Here is a 16,443-nt window from a genome sequence, read left to right as displayed (position 1 = left end):
CTCTGTTATATGGAAAATCAGCAAAGAAAGGTTGATAGTAAGTTAAGTAAGACCCAAACTGAAAATCTGCAGATTATGGCAAATGTCAGAGGGGCAGCTGCATGATCCCATATACAGCCACTATTTATAGGGCCAGTGAGGGGGGGATGTTTGATATCTGTGTTCTTACAACACACACACATATATATAGCAGCAGTTAGTTAGAAAACACAACCATAAGTCCAAGGAAGCCTGGGTGCCAGTCTGTATCAAAAGCAAATATACCACATGTTGATAGCACAAGGAATATTCCAATACAACAAAAAATTTAAGAAATGAAAGGTTTAGAGAGAGAGAGAGAGAGAGAGAGAGAGAGAGAGAGAGAGAGAGAGAGAGAGGGGGAGGGAGAGAGACTGCATCACTCATAGGGTTTGAGTATGAAAAAAAGAAACAAAATTTAGTAGACTCAACATTTCGGTCCCTTACAGGGATCTTCGTCAGGAGTGTTCGCTTGTACATTTGAGTCTAATAAAATTAGTCTTTTTTATTATCAAACCCTGTGAGTGCCGCAATCTTTTTGGTTATACCCTTTGCTGGCACCCAGGTATTAACGGTGGGCACCTTTGTTTTATATATATATATATATATATATATAGACAAATACAAGATTCCTCTGCACTCAACCCATTATCAATATATTTAAGACAGCGACATTTTGTGCATACTGCTACTGAAAAATGCCTTACCCTTTAAACAAAACAGGGATTGTTTGTCCATATATTGCAATATATTTAAGCTGGCCAACTACGTCAAAGTCATCCCATATCTGGCCAGTCCTATGCTCAATTTTCATCTGATTCATTAAGAATTCTATGGTTTAATTATACATTTTATAAAAGGGACGAATACGTTTTACCTGCAACTTACTAGCTGCTTTCAAAGTAAAACTCCCAAACTTGGCTGCCCTTTTATTAGACACCAGTGGGATCACCTGACTATAGTTGGAGGGGGTGGGAGCTACAACATGGAGCTGGTCACTGCTCCTGTATAACTATAACAAACAGGGGAAAGTTGTGCTCACCCACTATTTTTTAAAATCATTAGGCGGGGGTGCAATGAGGGTGTGACCACAAAAACCATATAGACAAATACAAGATTCCTCTGCACTCAACCCATTATCAATATATTTAAGACAGCGACATTTTGTGCATACTGCTACTGAAAAATGCCTTACCCTTTAAACAAAACAGGGATTGTTTGTCCATATATTGCAATATATTTAAGCTGGCCAACTACGTCAAAGTCATCCCATATCTGGCCAGTCCTATGCTCAATTTTCATCTGATTCATTAAGAATTCTATGGTTTAATTATACATTTTATAAAAGGGACGAATACGTTTTACCTGCAACTTACTAGCTGCTTTCAAAGTAAAACTCCCAAACTTGGCTGCCCTTTTATTAGACACCAGTGGGATCACCTGACTATAGTTGGAGGGGGTGGGAGCTACAACATGGAGCTGGTCACTGCTCCTGTATAACTATAACAAACAGGGGAAAGTTGTGCTCATAAAAAAGTGTCTAATAAAAGGGCAGCCAAGTTTGGGAGTTTTACTTTGAAAGCAGCTAGTAAGTTGCAGGTAAAACGTATTCGTCCCTTTTATAAAATGTATAATTAAACCATAGAATTCTTAATGAATCAGATGAAAATTGAGCATAGGACTGGCCAGATATGGGATGACTTTGACGTAGTTGGCCAGCTTAAATATATTGCAATATATGGACAAACAATCCCTGTTTTGTTTAAAGGGTAAGGCATTTTCAGTAGCAGTATGCACAAAATGTCGCTGTCTTAAATATATTGATAATGGGTTGAGTGCAGAGGAATCTTGTATTTGTCTATATGGTTTTGTGGTCACACCCTCATTGCACCCCCGCCTAATGATTTTAAAAACTAGTGGTGAGCACAACTTTCCCCTGTTTGTTATAGTTATACAGGAGCAGTGACCAGCTCCATGTTGTAGCTCCCACCCCCTCCAACTATAGTCAGGTGATCCCACTGGTGTCTAATAAAAGGGCAGCCAAGTTTGGGAGTTTTACTTTGAAAGCAGCTAGTAAGTTGCAGGTAAAACGTATTCGTCCCTTTTATAAAATGTATAATTAAACCATAGAATTCTTAATGAATCAGATGAAAATTGAGCATAGGACTGGCCAGATATGGGATGACTTTGACGTAGTTGGCCAGCTTAAATATATTGCAATATATGGACAAACAACCCCTGTTTTGTTTAAAGGGTAAGGCATTTTTCAGTAGCAGTATGCACAAAATGTCGCTGTCTTAAATATATTGATAATGGGTTGAGTGCAGAGGAATCTTGTATTTGTCTATATGGTTTTTGTGGTCACACCCTCATTGCACCCCCGCCTAATGATTTTAAAAACTAGTGGTGAGCACAACTTTCCCCTGTTTGTTATAGTTATACAGGAGCAGTGACCAGCTCCATGTTGTAGCTCCCACCCCCTCCAACTATAGTCAGGTGATCCCACTGGTGTCTAATAAAAGGGCAGCCAAGTTTGGGAGTTTTACTTTGAAAGCAGCTAGTAAGTTGCAGGTAAAACGTATTCGTCCCTTTTATAAAATGTATAATTAAACCATAGAATTCTTAATGAATCAGATGAAAATTGAGCATAGGACTGGCCAGATATGGGATGACTTTGACGTAGTTGGCCAGCTTAATATATTGCAATATATGGACAAACCATCCCTGTTTTGTTTAAAGGGTAAGGCATTTTCAGTAGCAGTATGCCACAAAATGTCGCTGTCTTAAATATATTGATAATGGGTTGAGTGCAGAGGAATCTTGTATTTGTCTATATGGTTTTTGTGGTCACACCCTCATTGCACCCCCGCCTAATGATTTTAAAAACTAGTGGTGAGCACAACTTTCCCCTGTTTGTTATATATATATATATATATATATATATATATATATATATATATATATATATATGAATCTAATAAAATAAGTCTTTTTTATTATCAAATCCTGTGAGTGCCGCAATCTTTCTGGTTATACCCTTTGCTGGCACCCTGGTATTAACGGTGGGCACCTTTGTTATAAATATACATATATATATATATATACATATATCTATATATCTATAACAAACAAGAGAAAGTTGTGCTCGCCACTATTTTTTAAAACCATTAGGCGGGGGTGCAATGAGGCTGTGACCACAAAATACATATAGTCAAATACAAGAGTCCTCTGCACTCAACCCATTATCAATATATTTAAGACAGCGACATTTTGTGCATACTGCTACTAAAAAATGCCTTACCCTTTAAACAAAACAGGGATTGTTTGTCCATATATTGCAATATATTTAAGCTGGCCAACTACGTCAAAGTCATCCCATATCTGGCCAGTCCTATGCTCAATTTTATCTGATTCATTAAGAATTATGTTGCTTCATTATACATTTTACAAAGGGACTTGGTTTTACCTGCAACTTAACTTGCTGCTTTCAAAGTAAACCTCCATACTTGGCTGCCCTTTTATTAGACAGGCAGGTAAAACCAAGTCCCTTTGTTCCATTATCTGCTAGGGTGCAGCCATTCATCATCACATGCAGTAAACAAACACTAGTAGAGGCGTGATTTCCATCAGTAACTTCTGTAATGCTTTTATAGAAACCTGATTGTCGGTGAGCTGACAAACAAAGAGGCATTAAACAGACTTGCTTGCCACCTAGTGACCACATGTAAAACTGCTGCAGCATGATTTATATTATCATATTGACAAGAGAATTTGGCATAGACAGCAAGAACAGGCATTAAAAGACAAGACTAACTCAAGCTCACGTTCATTTAACAAAGTCCTCAAATAAATGGCATTTTCAAACACGCTCAGATAAAAATATTGCTGCCCGACAACCCAGTTGTATGGCATTCTTCAGCAGAAAGTAGCCTGGAGCCTGTGAAAAATAAAATAATACATTTACAACTGCTTTATACACATACACAAAGGCAGATATTTAAATAATGTTATTCATGGCTAGTGATAAGTAAAGACAGCTCTCTTACCGACTATCTACGGTTTAAAAAAAAAAAAAAGCAAAGATATAGAGGTCAGTATCCTATATACCAATATATGTAATGTTTTGAATGCACCACCGGTTTAGGTAGTTCTCCTTGAAATGAGCATTTAGTAAGATGCAGACAGCAGAATTTTAAGAAAATTTGTGATTAGTCTTTATTTATTTGAAAAAATGTACTTGTATTGTTCTGCAACACTTGGGGGCAGATTTGTCAAGGGTCAAAGAGAAAATTAGAATTTTTGAGTTTTTTATGGCCAAAACTGTAAAATTTGACTAGGGAATTGTTAAAATTTGATTAGAGTTTCTTTAAAAATTCGAATGGATTTTCAAGATTTATTATACACATTACCTTTAAGAACCTTAATTAGACTATTAGACAATTTGGAGTTGTTTGCAGCCTTCCTGACATTCAAGTTTTTTTCTCTGAAAGAGAGTTTTTAAAACTCAAATTCGATTCGAAGTTTTCATGTTGATCCTATTCATCCGAGTTTGGAAAATTTGATTTTTATAATAAATTTCGACTGGTCAAATTTCGAGTTCATGGGAGTTTTTAAAAACTCACAAACTCGAAATTGACCCTTGACAAATATGGCCCTCAGTATTAATGGAAGAGTTGCCTAGAACAAACTGCAAGTTAATAGAAAATGTAATATTCCCTTTAATGAATATTAATTAAATTGACATTATTAGATGAATATCATAAACTGACAATGGCTATAACACCACAAGAAACTTCAGTAGGTTATTTTCTGTGAGCCTTAAGGGCGAGCTTATACATTCATATTGATAAAGGCTTGATTGTCCCCAATATGATATATACTTTTGATGACTACAAAAGTTGTACTGTAATATTAATAACATATACTCATGATGCAAATGGTCTTACCTGCTCTGCGTCATGTTCTAAACCAGTATCATGATGCTCCAGCTCCTCATCCCGAAACTTCTTTATTGTCTTAAAGGCAAGGGCATTCATTAGTAAACATGGAAGGTACCAAGGTAAGTGTTGGAAAAACATGGGGCAGCAACAATATCACTTCTGTTCTTCCAAACACGAGAAGTCATTTAGTCAATATACTTGTACTTGAAGCAGCAAGGTAGCAGTATAACATGCTGTTACAAATTAGAAAGGATTATACACCACTGAGAAGAGAGATATTTGTGTAAATTGTATTTACAATTTACCTGAAGTAGGGCTTGGTGTTTTTCTGGGTCACTTTCCATTAGAGTTCTGATCTGACTGTTATAATGTTCAGATATAGATGCTTCTACTGCAACAGTACAAGCCATAGCCCCTCTCTTACCAAGAAGTGCAGTCCCAGCACCTGAAAAATGCGACCGATTAAAATAATTCATATTTCAATAGAACATATAACAGCACAGGCAAAAAGCGGCTTACCCAATGCAAACCCAGCCACATTCCAAAGCGGCATTAGTATAGTAGGCCGAACTCTATTTGAAACCATTAACTCGTTCAACTTTTTCAGGTGCTCTTTTTCTTGATTCCACATGTGCTGTAAGAAACACAAATTATGTAAATTTGCAATGTAATTCATCTTTTGAGTGTGTATCTGACTGCAAGCAATCAAAGTGCTGCTTATTTTTATAGGAATATGACAAATAAAGACATACTTTGCAGCAGTGAAGAAAAAGGTGGACAGTTTCAGAAGTACCAGCATTGCAGACAGCAAACATAAACAGAGAATGCCTAAGCGCTTGTTCATACAGGATCTGTTATCCAGAAACCCATTATCCAGACAGCCCAGACTTATGAGTTCACCTACCATAGACTCCATTTCATCCAAATAATGCAAATTGTAAAAAATTATTTTCTTTTTCTCCGTAATAATAAAACAGAACCTTGTTCTGGATCCAGACTAAGATATAATTAATCCTTATTGGAAGCAAAACCAGCCTACTTTGTTCATTTAATTTTTACATGATTTTCTAGTAGACCTAAGGTATGAAGATACAAATTACAGAAAGATCCATTATCTGGAAAACCCAAGGTCCCGAGCATTCTGGATGACAGGCTCCATACCTGCATAGCATACAGAGATATTAATCGTCAATTTAAAGTTACTTTAAAAGATAAATAAAAACAGCTACATTCTGAATAGCACTTGCTTTCCCATTAGTTTTGTTAAGGAGACCTCCTAAGGCTGGTGTTACTTGACCACTACTGCAATCCCATTGACTTTAATGATATTTGCCAAACACCAATGGCTTAAAAATTAGCTTTTTAGGCTGAGAGTCAACTACTAGTAGTGTTTGGTATTGGCAACTGATGTCAAAGGAAAATGACTTTTCATCTGCCAAATGAAATACACCAGTAAAGAAAATGCCAAAGCTATACTGACAAATAATGTGTTTTTTTTATTAGGTAAGGACCAGGCTATTGTTTAATTATGATGTTGTTTTAATGCACCAATATAATCACCTGTATGATCGGCCCCGCTGTAGATCTGCCCAATACAGCCATCTGTCCAGCATAAATACGATTTGCCCCATATTCACCAGCATGATCTACTCTAATGATACGATCAAGCATAGCTTTCTCCTCATTGTCTACCACGATACTAGCGCTGCACCATCTGACAGTTGTGATGTTCACTGGTAAGCTTTGTAATTGTTCACCTGTCAAAGCATAAAAAACTCTCATTACACATTTGTTATACTTAAAGGGGTTGTTCACCTTCCAAACACTCTTTTTTAAGTTCAATCGTTTTCAGATTGTTCACCAGAAATAAAGACTTTTTTCAATTACTGTCCATTTTTTACTGTTTTTTTTCAAAATCTGAGTTTAAAGGGGAACTCCACACAAACATAATTTAAGCTTTTAGAAAAGTAAACATGATTTCAAGCAACTTTGCAATATATCTCAATTAAAAAATATGCAGATTTTTCATGATTTTTAATGCTTTGGAACAGTTCCCTAAGCCTAGCCCCCTGCTGATCTCTCTGACTACTTTGCTGAGCTGGCTGACTACTGTTACTTTGTACCAACAGCGAGCTGTACTTAGCCTGCATCCTCCAAACACCACAATTCCCTGCGCACATAATCTCAATAAGGAATGGAACACCACAGTGCAATGCACTGTGGGTTATGTAGTTCATGAATGCTGTCTGTAAACTATGGAGAAGTTGTTTGTCACTGTGACAATTTGTAACATCAGTGTTTAGTGCCTGATTCCCTGCCAGAATTTTAAATGATGCAGAAAGAAAAGAACTGTCAAACAGCTGGATTTCAGCAGAGAAAATGGCATTTATTCATACTTTCTGAAGAAACCGATAACTGTGATTGGTATATTAGGGGTCTCTGTGTTATGTGGGCCTCTTTATCAAATGTTGGTTTGGAAGCCAGAGTTCCCCTTTAAAATTTAATGTCCCTATCTGGTGTTTCAGTCTAGCAGTAATTCAGGTTCAGATTCTAAACTGCTACAATTTTGCAATACTTCGTTGACACATTCCTTACCAGTATCTCTGGATTATTAGCAACTATTTTATCAATCATAACAGCTGCCTTTAATAAAATGCAGGGGTTCTGCAGGGACAAAGATAAGAAATGTATCAGTTTCGAACACGTTACAGATTCGGCGACCAGGGGGGCTTTAGACGGTGAAAAATTAAACTTTACACTTGAATATTAGAAAAACAGTCACACAGAAAATAGAAAGTAATTAGAAAGGCTTTATTTCTGGTAAACTATCTGAAACCAACTGAACTGAAAAAAGTGTTGGTGTGTGAACAACCCCTTTAATATGCCTTGATCTCTTACATGACAGAAAATAACCCATCACTATGGTTTTAAAGTAATAGAGTTATAAAAATTTAAATATACCCAATACAAAGAATTTTACTTTCATAGTATGATTGGCATTCAGTATATATTCTGAAGAACTTTCATGTTTCTAGGGCACTGGCACACACAAAATTTTAAGTGCTTTAGAACCCACATTATTAAGTTGTCGGAAATCGCACCCATTGCCAGGTGATTATCACAACTGTCAAAGGGGTAAAAAAAAAAAAATGTCCATTATATTAAATATATCCATGTTATTCTTTATAATTGTAGTTCCATGTCCAATTGGATGAATACACATCCATTATTTGCTGCTAGTTAAAAAGTGAATATGGCATGTGAAAAATGTTGATCAACATTCTAAATTCTAATGAGCATCTTAATAATACTGGTTAGGTGGATGGCATCTAGGGATCAGGAAGGGTAGCAGGATGGAAATGCTAATAATTAGCTGTGAACCTCAATGGGGAATTAGGTAGATGAGACTGAATTTCATCTTTATAAAAGCTCACCATAGACCGTGTCTGTGTTACAAATCTTTGTTGGGTTTTCTCGAAAAATCCTACCCCAGAGTCACAATAAGATATAGTTTACCAAACACAGATCTGTTGTCACATAGGGAATGTTAAAATGTCAGGTCTACTCACTGCCTGCCCACATGGGGATTGGCTGGCATCCTACATGAAAAATTCCTCCTAAAAACCCCAGGAAAGCATCCAGCAGAAGAATGCCTGGGGCTAGCAAGGTTTTTTGGGGACATTTTCGTTGAAACAAGGTGAAAGATAACTTTTTAAGTGCCTATCTGATCATTTCTGCAATTTACTTTCCTTGTTTTAAGTCATTTTCAAAGCCTTCAGCGTCCATTGGTCATTTCGGTCAACTGGACGAAATCATTTGAAAATTATGTTTGTGAGAAAACAAAAGTGCTGTGAGGTTTCTCTTTTTAGAGAAGCATCTGATGACTCGTCTCTGCTCATGGAGCAACATCACAAGTCATCTTGTCTCACTAAACTTTGTAGCTTAGGCCTCTACTCAGCTAAAATGCCCAGCAGGTGGTGCTGTTGTTTAATGCTCATTATATTAGCAGTGTTAAAAACTGCAACTAGCTTGAAAACAAGAAGAATAAATGGAATGGCTATTGCTGAAGTGCTGCAGTAGAGTGCTCTGACCAATTTTACATTGGAGGGTTTCGTTTTTTGTTATCAAGTCCTGGCAATCACTCTATTTATGGAGTTTCTCTGCAGTGCCTCACACAGAGAGATGTGCCTAATAGGAACTGGTTATATGTTAATTATCTCCCTCGTGTTCTACAGTTTTGCCTTTATTATGATGGAGAATAGGACAATGGGGCACCCTTTGTGGCTTGAGGTGTTCCTGAGAACCCATTCTGCTCCCACATGAGCACAAAGCAATTTTAAAGGTAAACTTTGATCAAAACTCTTTTTACTGTCTTTAAAACACCCACAGGGTAAGTTATACACGTGAAAGACAAGCAGAAGCTATTTAAAGGGGGGGGGGGCTCCAATCAGCGGCGATTTTTACTTTTAAGCAACTTTCCAATATACAAAGGCCTCTTGTATTTATCGACCAATAATGTGTTGCGTGCAGGAACCCTCTGCTGAAAGACATAAGTAAACATATCACGTCAACTTGCGGAAATACCTTGACCCCTGCGAAACACTCTGGAACTCGAACCCAGTCTCCTGAAAACTACTCCCACAACCCTCTCCATTCCTTTTACTGAGCGCGACCTTCCTAGAACACAAGCCAATCTGTCACAATCCCATCCGCGCTCTACACTGACGTCACGAACGGCGCCAACGAGACTACGCTTCCTGTTATTGGAACGCAAGCCTCGCGAGCCTACGCACTTTTCAATGTCGTCCTGTAGAGGGCTTTGTGGAGAGTAGGACTTTGGATGAGTCACAGTTCAGGCTGAGTTTTCTCAGCTGTTAATAAACCAGTAGCTTTTATTAAACTCGTCTCAACCGTGTATTAATAACCCAGCACCTTTCAATGAACTCGTCTCAATATTGTTGTTTTGCTATTAATATCCATTAGAAGGTCGAATTGTAATGCATATTAGAATGCCTTGGGAATTCGTGTGTCCTCTTGCCGCAGGGTTCAATTTAGTTACTTACCTTAGTGGGTTACATTTCTGTCCTCTTGCCACAAAGTTCAACTTAGTCATGTACCATTGATGGTAAATATTCTGTCTTTTTGCTTCAGTGTTCAGTTAAATTACTTCCCTTCACTGGTTAATCTTTCGTACTCTTGCCACATGGTTCAATCTAGTCACTTCCATTGAGGGTTAATCTTCTGTCCTCTTGCAGCAAGGTTTAATTTAGTCACCACGTTTCCTGTACAATTTAGTCACTTACCATTTAATCTTCTATCCTATTGACTTAGTTTAATTACTTTCTTAGCGCATGCAAAGCCCTGTTCACACCTCATACAAACTGCCGGAGGGGCACCAGTATTGTGCCTGTCCTTTGCTTCCTGTGTGTGCCATACTCTACCTTCCATATGCTCCCTGTGAGTGCCATACTATGCCTTCCCTATGCTACCTGTGTGTGTCATACTCTGTCTGCCCTATGCTCCCTGTGTGTGCCATACTTAGGGTTGCCACCTGGCTGGTATTTTACCGGCCTGGCCGGTAAAAATGATGGTTGATCCCAATGTTATTGATAGGGAAAAAAGATTAATAAATAGGAAGGCTGATATTTTTTTCCAGAAAAGGTGGCAATACTAGCCATACTCTGCCTGACCTATGCTCCCTGTGTGTGTGTGCCATACTCTGCCTGCCCTATACTCTTTGTGTGTGCCATACTCTGCATGCCCTATGCTCTGTGGGTGTGCCATACTCTGCCAGCCCTATGCTCCTTGTGTGAAATGAAAGCAGAGCAGACAATAACCCTCCTGACACTCAGGCCCAGATTTCCCCCTTTGGCACGCCTAGGCCACAAGGTCCTACCGTCTTCCTCTATCGTGCACATGTGGCGGAGCTCTGGGGCCTAGCCACAAATCCAGGCCTGCCAATACTTTACTTTTATCTCTGTCCCTATATATTAGGCACCTATCTAGTGCTATCAATACCTATTTCTGCAAAAAACTGAGAGCAGAGCAAGCAATAACCATTCCTCTGTTCTTTGCTTCGCTATATGATTATTTTTAATTGCATTGTGCCTTCCTCCCTCCCTACACCTAAGCCTGTTCCATCCTGTGTATTCCATGCTTCACTGCCAGGTGAATCTCAGTACTAACTATACATTGTTTAGCACAGACAACAGAAGACAGTACAATTTTATTGATATACATGATAATATAAAAAAAGTCAGAGATCAAATGCAATGGTTAAGTTAAATATAAAGGCTTATATTGTACACTGAGCAATTTATATATCTTGGCCAGTCTTTATCATTGATCAGCATGCTTTTTTTGACCACTTTCCATAGTGGTTTTTTCATTAATTTGGGACTGGTCCCTGGAAAGTCAAACTTGGGTATGTTTGAAATAATTTGCTTAACTTTTCTTTCTCTTTAGAAATAATTCCTTCATCTACATACACTTTACTCTGGGCAGTAGAAATAACAGAGTATCTCAGATAAAGAAGGGAATGACTGAGTTTGTTTTCTTGCGTTATTCAATTTCTCATTAATTTTGTTTACTGTAGAGAGAACAATGAAGCACAAAAATAAATCTAATTCTGATTCGGACGAGTCCATTGACAAAGAACCAGCCAAAAAACTTTTCTATGTGTTCATCTTTCTGTTTTTTTTTATTGTAATATCTTGCGCTCAATAGTGCATGGAAACAGAAAAGAGGATTAAACTGCTTGACCTTCATAGGAGAGAAATGGAGCAGAAAATTAGAGCAACTGAGACAAAAGTGGCAGAGATTCAGAAAAGAATAGCAGAATACCAATCGAAAATCCAGGAAACCAGCAATACAGTGGCTAAATTGAATGAGAAATCGAATAGCGCGAGAAAACAAATTCAGTCATTCCCATCTTTTTTTTTTGTAACTATGAATTTTTATTGAGTTTTTGTTTTCCAGAATTATGTTATTTCTACTGTGCAGATAGATGAAGTTGTTATTCTAAAGAGAAATAAAAGTTATTTATTTCAAACATGCCAAAGTTTGACATTACAGGGACCAAGTCCCAAATTAGAAGAACACAAGAAAAGTCATTTCCTTTCTTTATCTGAGATACTCTGTTATTGCTACTGTCCAGGTAGATGAAGGGGTAATTTTAAAGAGAAGCAAAAGTTGGTAATAATTTCAAGCATGCCCAAGTTTGACTTTCCAGGGACCAAGTCCCAAATTAATGATGAAACTACCATGGAAAGTGGCTAAATGTCAGGGGAGTAGTCAGGACCAAAGAGGAAGCTGGGTCAAAGTCCATGTTCGCGGGATCAAAAGGGGTTAAACAGGAGGATAGTCAATGTCCAGGCAAGATTTCAGAAGGCAGGCAGCGAAGGGTCAAAGTCCAGAATAAAGCAGAGGTCAAAATCCAATATACAATCAGGAAACAATATAATAGTACCCAGGAATGCAGAGAAACATATTCTATACACGGGCATTGAACCGGCATCCTGGGCGTCCTTTTATTTTGAATTTGGTGCCCACGTGGGGGCTATGGGCTCCGCCATCTTTAATCAAGCGTCGCAGAGGGAAAGACGGGCCTGCCGGCTCTAAGGTTTGTGACAGTACCCCTCCCCCACGGGGGTCCTCCAGACCACCAAGCCTTAGCTTCTGGGGAATCTGCTTGTAGAACTCCCTTACTAAACGAGGGGCATTGCTCCAAAGCTTGATTCACATGCTCCGCTGCCCCATTGGTTTGGGGATGATAGGCAGAGGAGAACTGAAGAGTAATGCCTAAATCTTTACATAAGGCACTATCAGAGACTATCTCAGCCAGGAAGCCATGCAACCGGAAAATAAACTGGATGAAGAGCTGGGATAGTTCCACTGATGAGGGAAGTTTTCGTAGAGGGATGAAATGTGCCATCTTACTGAAGCGGTCAATGACTACCCAGATCACCGTGTTCCCACTTGAGGGTGGAAGCTCTACAATGAAGTCCATTGCTAAGTGAGTCCATGGACGAGAGAGCATGGGTAGAGGTTGTAACAACCCGCTAGGGCGAGTATGGCTATCCTTGGAAGTGGCACAAATAGTACAGGCAGCAACAAAGTCTTTGACGTCTTTACGGATAGTCGGCCACCAGGCTAGGCGTCGTAACAGCTCAAGAGTCTTTTCAGGACCAGGATGTCCAGCTTGCTTGGAACAATAAGTCTGTTGTAGGATGGGCAGGCGAAGCTCAGAGGGCACAAACCCCATCCCAATGGGTGTATCAGCAGGAGCAGAAGACTGACCCGATAGGATTTGCTTGGCAAACTGAGGAAAAAGGGAAGCAATAATCTTGGCAGGAGGGATAATTGATTCTTGCCTTTCAGGGAGACGATCCACTGCAGTGAAACTTCAGGACAGTGCATCCGCTTTCCGATTCTTGGAGCCAGGGCGATAAGTCAAAACTAAGTTGAAGCGAGAAAAGAAGAGAGCCACCTTGCCTGTCGGGAATTCAACCTCTTGAGATATTGTATGAACTCTTAGTTTTTATGGTCAGTAGAGATAATGACCAGGATCGAAGAGCCTTCAAGAAGGTGATGCCACTCCTCGAGAGCAAGCTTTACTGCCAAGAGTTCACGATTCCCAACGTCGTAATTCTGCTCTGCTGGAAAGAATTTTCTGGAGAAGTAAGCACAAGGATGTAGTTTTCCATCAGCAGGATGTCTTTGGGACAGGATAGCACCAGCTCCAACTTCAGAAGCATCCACCTCAAGGAAAATGGGTAATACCGGATCTGGATGTCAGAGGACAGAGGCAGAGGAGAAAGCATCCTTCAGGGTCTGAAATGCTTCTACAGCTGAAGGGGGCCATGAGTTGGGTTTACCCCCTTTTCGGATGAGGGCAAGGATAGGCGCAATACGAGAGGAGAACCCCTTGATAAACTGTCGGTAGTAATTTACAAACCCAATGAATCTTTGTATTGCCTTGGTGCTCAAAGGAAGGGGCCACTCTTGAATTGCGGTCACTTTGGCAGGATCCATCTCGAAACCCTCTGGAGAGATGATATAGCCAAGGAAAGGAATCTTGGCCACTTCGAATACACACTTCTCAATCTTGGCAAAGAGGGAGTTCTTCCTCAAACGAGAGAGTACCTCCTTCACCTGGGAGCGGTGACTTTCCAAGTCTTTGGAGAAGATTAAGATGTCATCGAGGTACATGACCACAAATCTCCCTAAGAGATCCCGGAAGATGTTGTTTACGAACTCTTGGCGGGGGAATTGTAAAGGCCAAAGGGCATCACAAGGTATTTGTAGAGCCCATCCCGAGTATTGAATGCCATCTTCCATTTATCTCCTTCATGAATGCGGATTAGGTTGTATGCCCGGCGTAGATCCAACTTAGTGAAGATCTTAGCCCCTTTCAGTTGGTCAAATAGTTCTGCGATCAGAGGCAAAGGGTATTGATTCTTAACTGTAATCTTGTTAAGTCCACGGTAATCTATGTAGGGACGCAGACCACCATCCTTCTTCTCCACGAAGAAGAAGCCAGCTCCTGCCGGAGAGGTAGAAGGACGAATAAATCCCCGCTGGAGATTCTCCTGGATATACTCTTTCAGGAAGGGGATCGACGGGACAATCATAGTGACAATGAGGAGGGGGAAACCCAGCAGACTTTTTACAGAAGACGTCTGAGAATTCCTTGTAACAGGAAGTCTGGGCTCTCAGATCTGTCTAAGAGATAGTCACCCGGTGGAGGGGATTAGCGGGAAGACAATGTTCTTGACAGTACGGACTCCAATGAGAGATCTGCCCCGAGGACTATTCGTTCAAGTTTTAAACGTTCGAGTTTTTGACATTTTTTTTGTTATTGCTTCGTTTTGTTACTCATCTTTCTATTCAGGCCATCTCCTATTCATATTCCAGTCTCTTATTCAAATCAGTGCATATTTGCTATGGTAATCTGGACATTAGCAATCCGATTTCTGAAATTATACACTGGAGAGTTGCTGAATAATAAACTCAAAAAAACTCAAAAACCACAAATAATAAAAAAAAATCAAAACCAATGGCAAATTGTCTCAGATGGGATCTGTTATCCAGAAACCTCAGAATTATGAAAAGGCCATCTCCCATAAACTCCATTTTAAAGGAACAGTAACACCAAAAAATGTAAGTGTTTTAAAGTAATGAAAATATCATGTACTGTTGCTCTGCACTGGTAAAACTGATCTGTTTGCTTCAGAAACACTACTATAGTTCATGTAAACAAGCTGCTGTGGAGCAATGGCGGAAATTGAAAAATGGCTATATGGCACAGGTTAACTAATGGATAACAGATAACACCATTAGACAGACAGAGCTTTATGAATGGCTGTCCCCATTGCTACACAGCAGCTTATTTATATAAACAATTGTAGTCTTTCTTAAGAAAACACAGCAGTTTTACCAGTGCAGGGCAACACTGCATTATATTTTCATTACTTTAAAACACTTTTATTTCTTGACGTTACTATCCTTTCAGCAAATTATTCTAATTTTTAAAAATGATTGCCTTTTTCTATGTAATAATTATAAAACAGTACTTTGTACTTGTTACTCACTATTAGGTTTATTTAATGTTTACATTATTTTTTAGTAGACAAAGTATTGCAAAAGAAAAACATGTTTCAAGCATTCTGGATAACAGGTCCCAAACCTGTGCAGATTTGCACACTTCAGGAGAGATTTTGGCCCATTGGGCAGATTTGCTCCAGTTTGTTAAGGTTTGTCAGATAGCACCTGTGCATCTTTAAAAGAGGGCCATCAAGTATCAATTGGATTGAGAATAAGCATTTGAAAGACATTCTGAATATACTACACTACGATATATGTAGGCAATTTTGCAGTTTGCTTTTATCCTTTACTCAGCAATTAATATCAAGGTAAAGGCACACAAAACATATCTCTGCCAGCATATTTCAGGTGGTGGATAAATGCCTGATACCCTTTTGCCCTCTGTTGTTGACATAAATGGAAAATCCAGTTACCACTTGTGACAGGCGGTTTACATTCATGTCAATAACATGAGGCAAGGGAGGATACTGCCAGCAGATTTCTTTTGTGCACAATAACCCTTCTACTTGTCCATGGAAAATAAAAGGAACACAGTACCTATTACAAGTTTTAATTCCTTAGCATCAAAATACTTCACACATCTAGAGGTTCATCTACAGGATCCAACCTTTACAGGTTTTTGATAGGGTGTCTCAGGATACACAGATCAGAACTGGACACCCTTGGGTCACTAGCACTTTGGTCATGTAAGAAAAAGCTTTATTGATAGTGTACATCATTTTTTTTGCTTGTTATTAGCATTAAATAACTAGATAGAACAATCATACTAGTTTTTGGCAACAGAACAAATCTCTTGTGGTTATAGGTATTGAAGGCAGAGGCTTGCAGAACTTTTGTACTTCTTGCCATAATGTTGCACAGTTTGTTTGTCAGTATTGAA

At 39.0% G+C, this 16,443-nt stretch overlaps 1 protein-coding gene across 1 annotated transcript; it reads right to left on the bottom strand.

Moving 5' to 3' along the window:
* Positions 1-3,816: 3,816 nt before the first annotated feature.
* coq7.L (coenzyme Q7 homolog, ubiquinone L homeolog) lies at positions 3,817-9,644 on the bottom strand (the record flags this gene model as incomplete). The annotated part of the gene is given in 6 exon segments (NM_001094453.1): positions 3,817-3,955; positions 4,965-5,033; positions 5,264-5,403; positions 5,478-5,592; positions 6,519-6,715; positions 9,543-9,644. Coding segments are annotated over 6 exon segments (669 nt in total). The 5' UTR covers positions 9,613-9,644.
* Between the last annotated feature and the right edge of the window lie 6,799 nt (positions 9,645-16,443).

Source organism: Xenopus laevis, chromosome 9_10L, assembly GCF_017654675.1.
Source record: "Xenopus laevis strain J_2021 chromosome 9_10L, Xenopus_laevis_v10.1, whole genome shotgun sequence".
In the NCBI taxonomy this organism is placed as follows: domain Eukaryota; kingdom Metazoa; phylum Chordata; class Amphibia; order Anura; family Pipidae; genus Xenopus; species Xenopus laevis.
The sequence above is the reverse complement of the archived record's forward strand: the minus strand, read 5'-3'. Positions and strand labels throughout refer to the sequence as shown.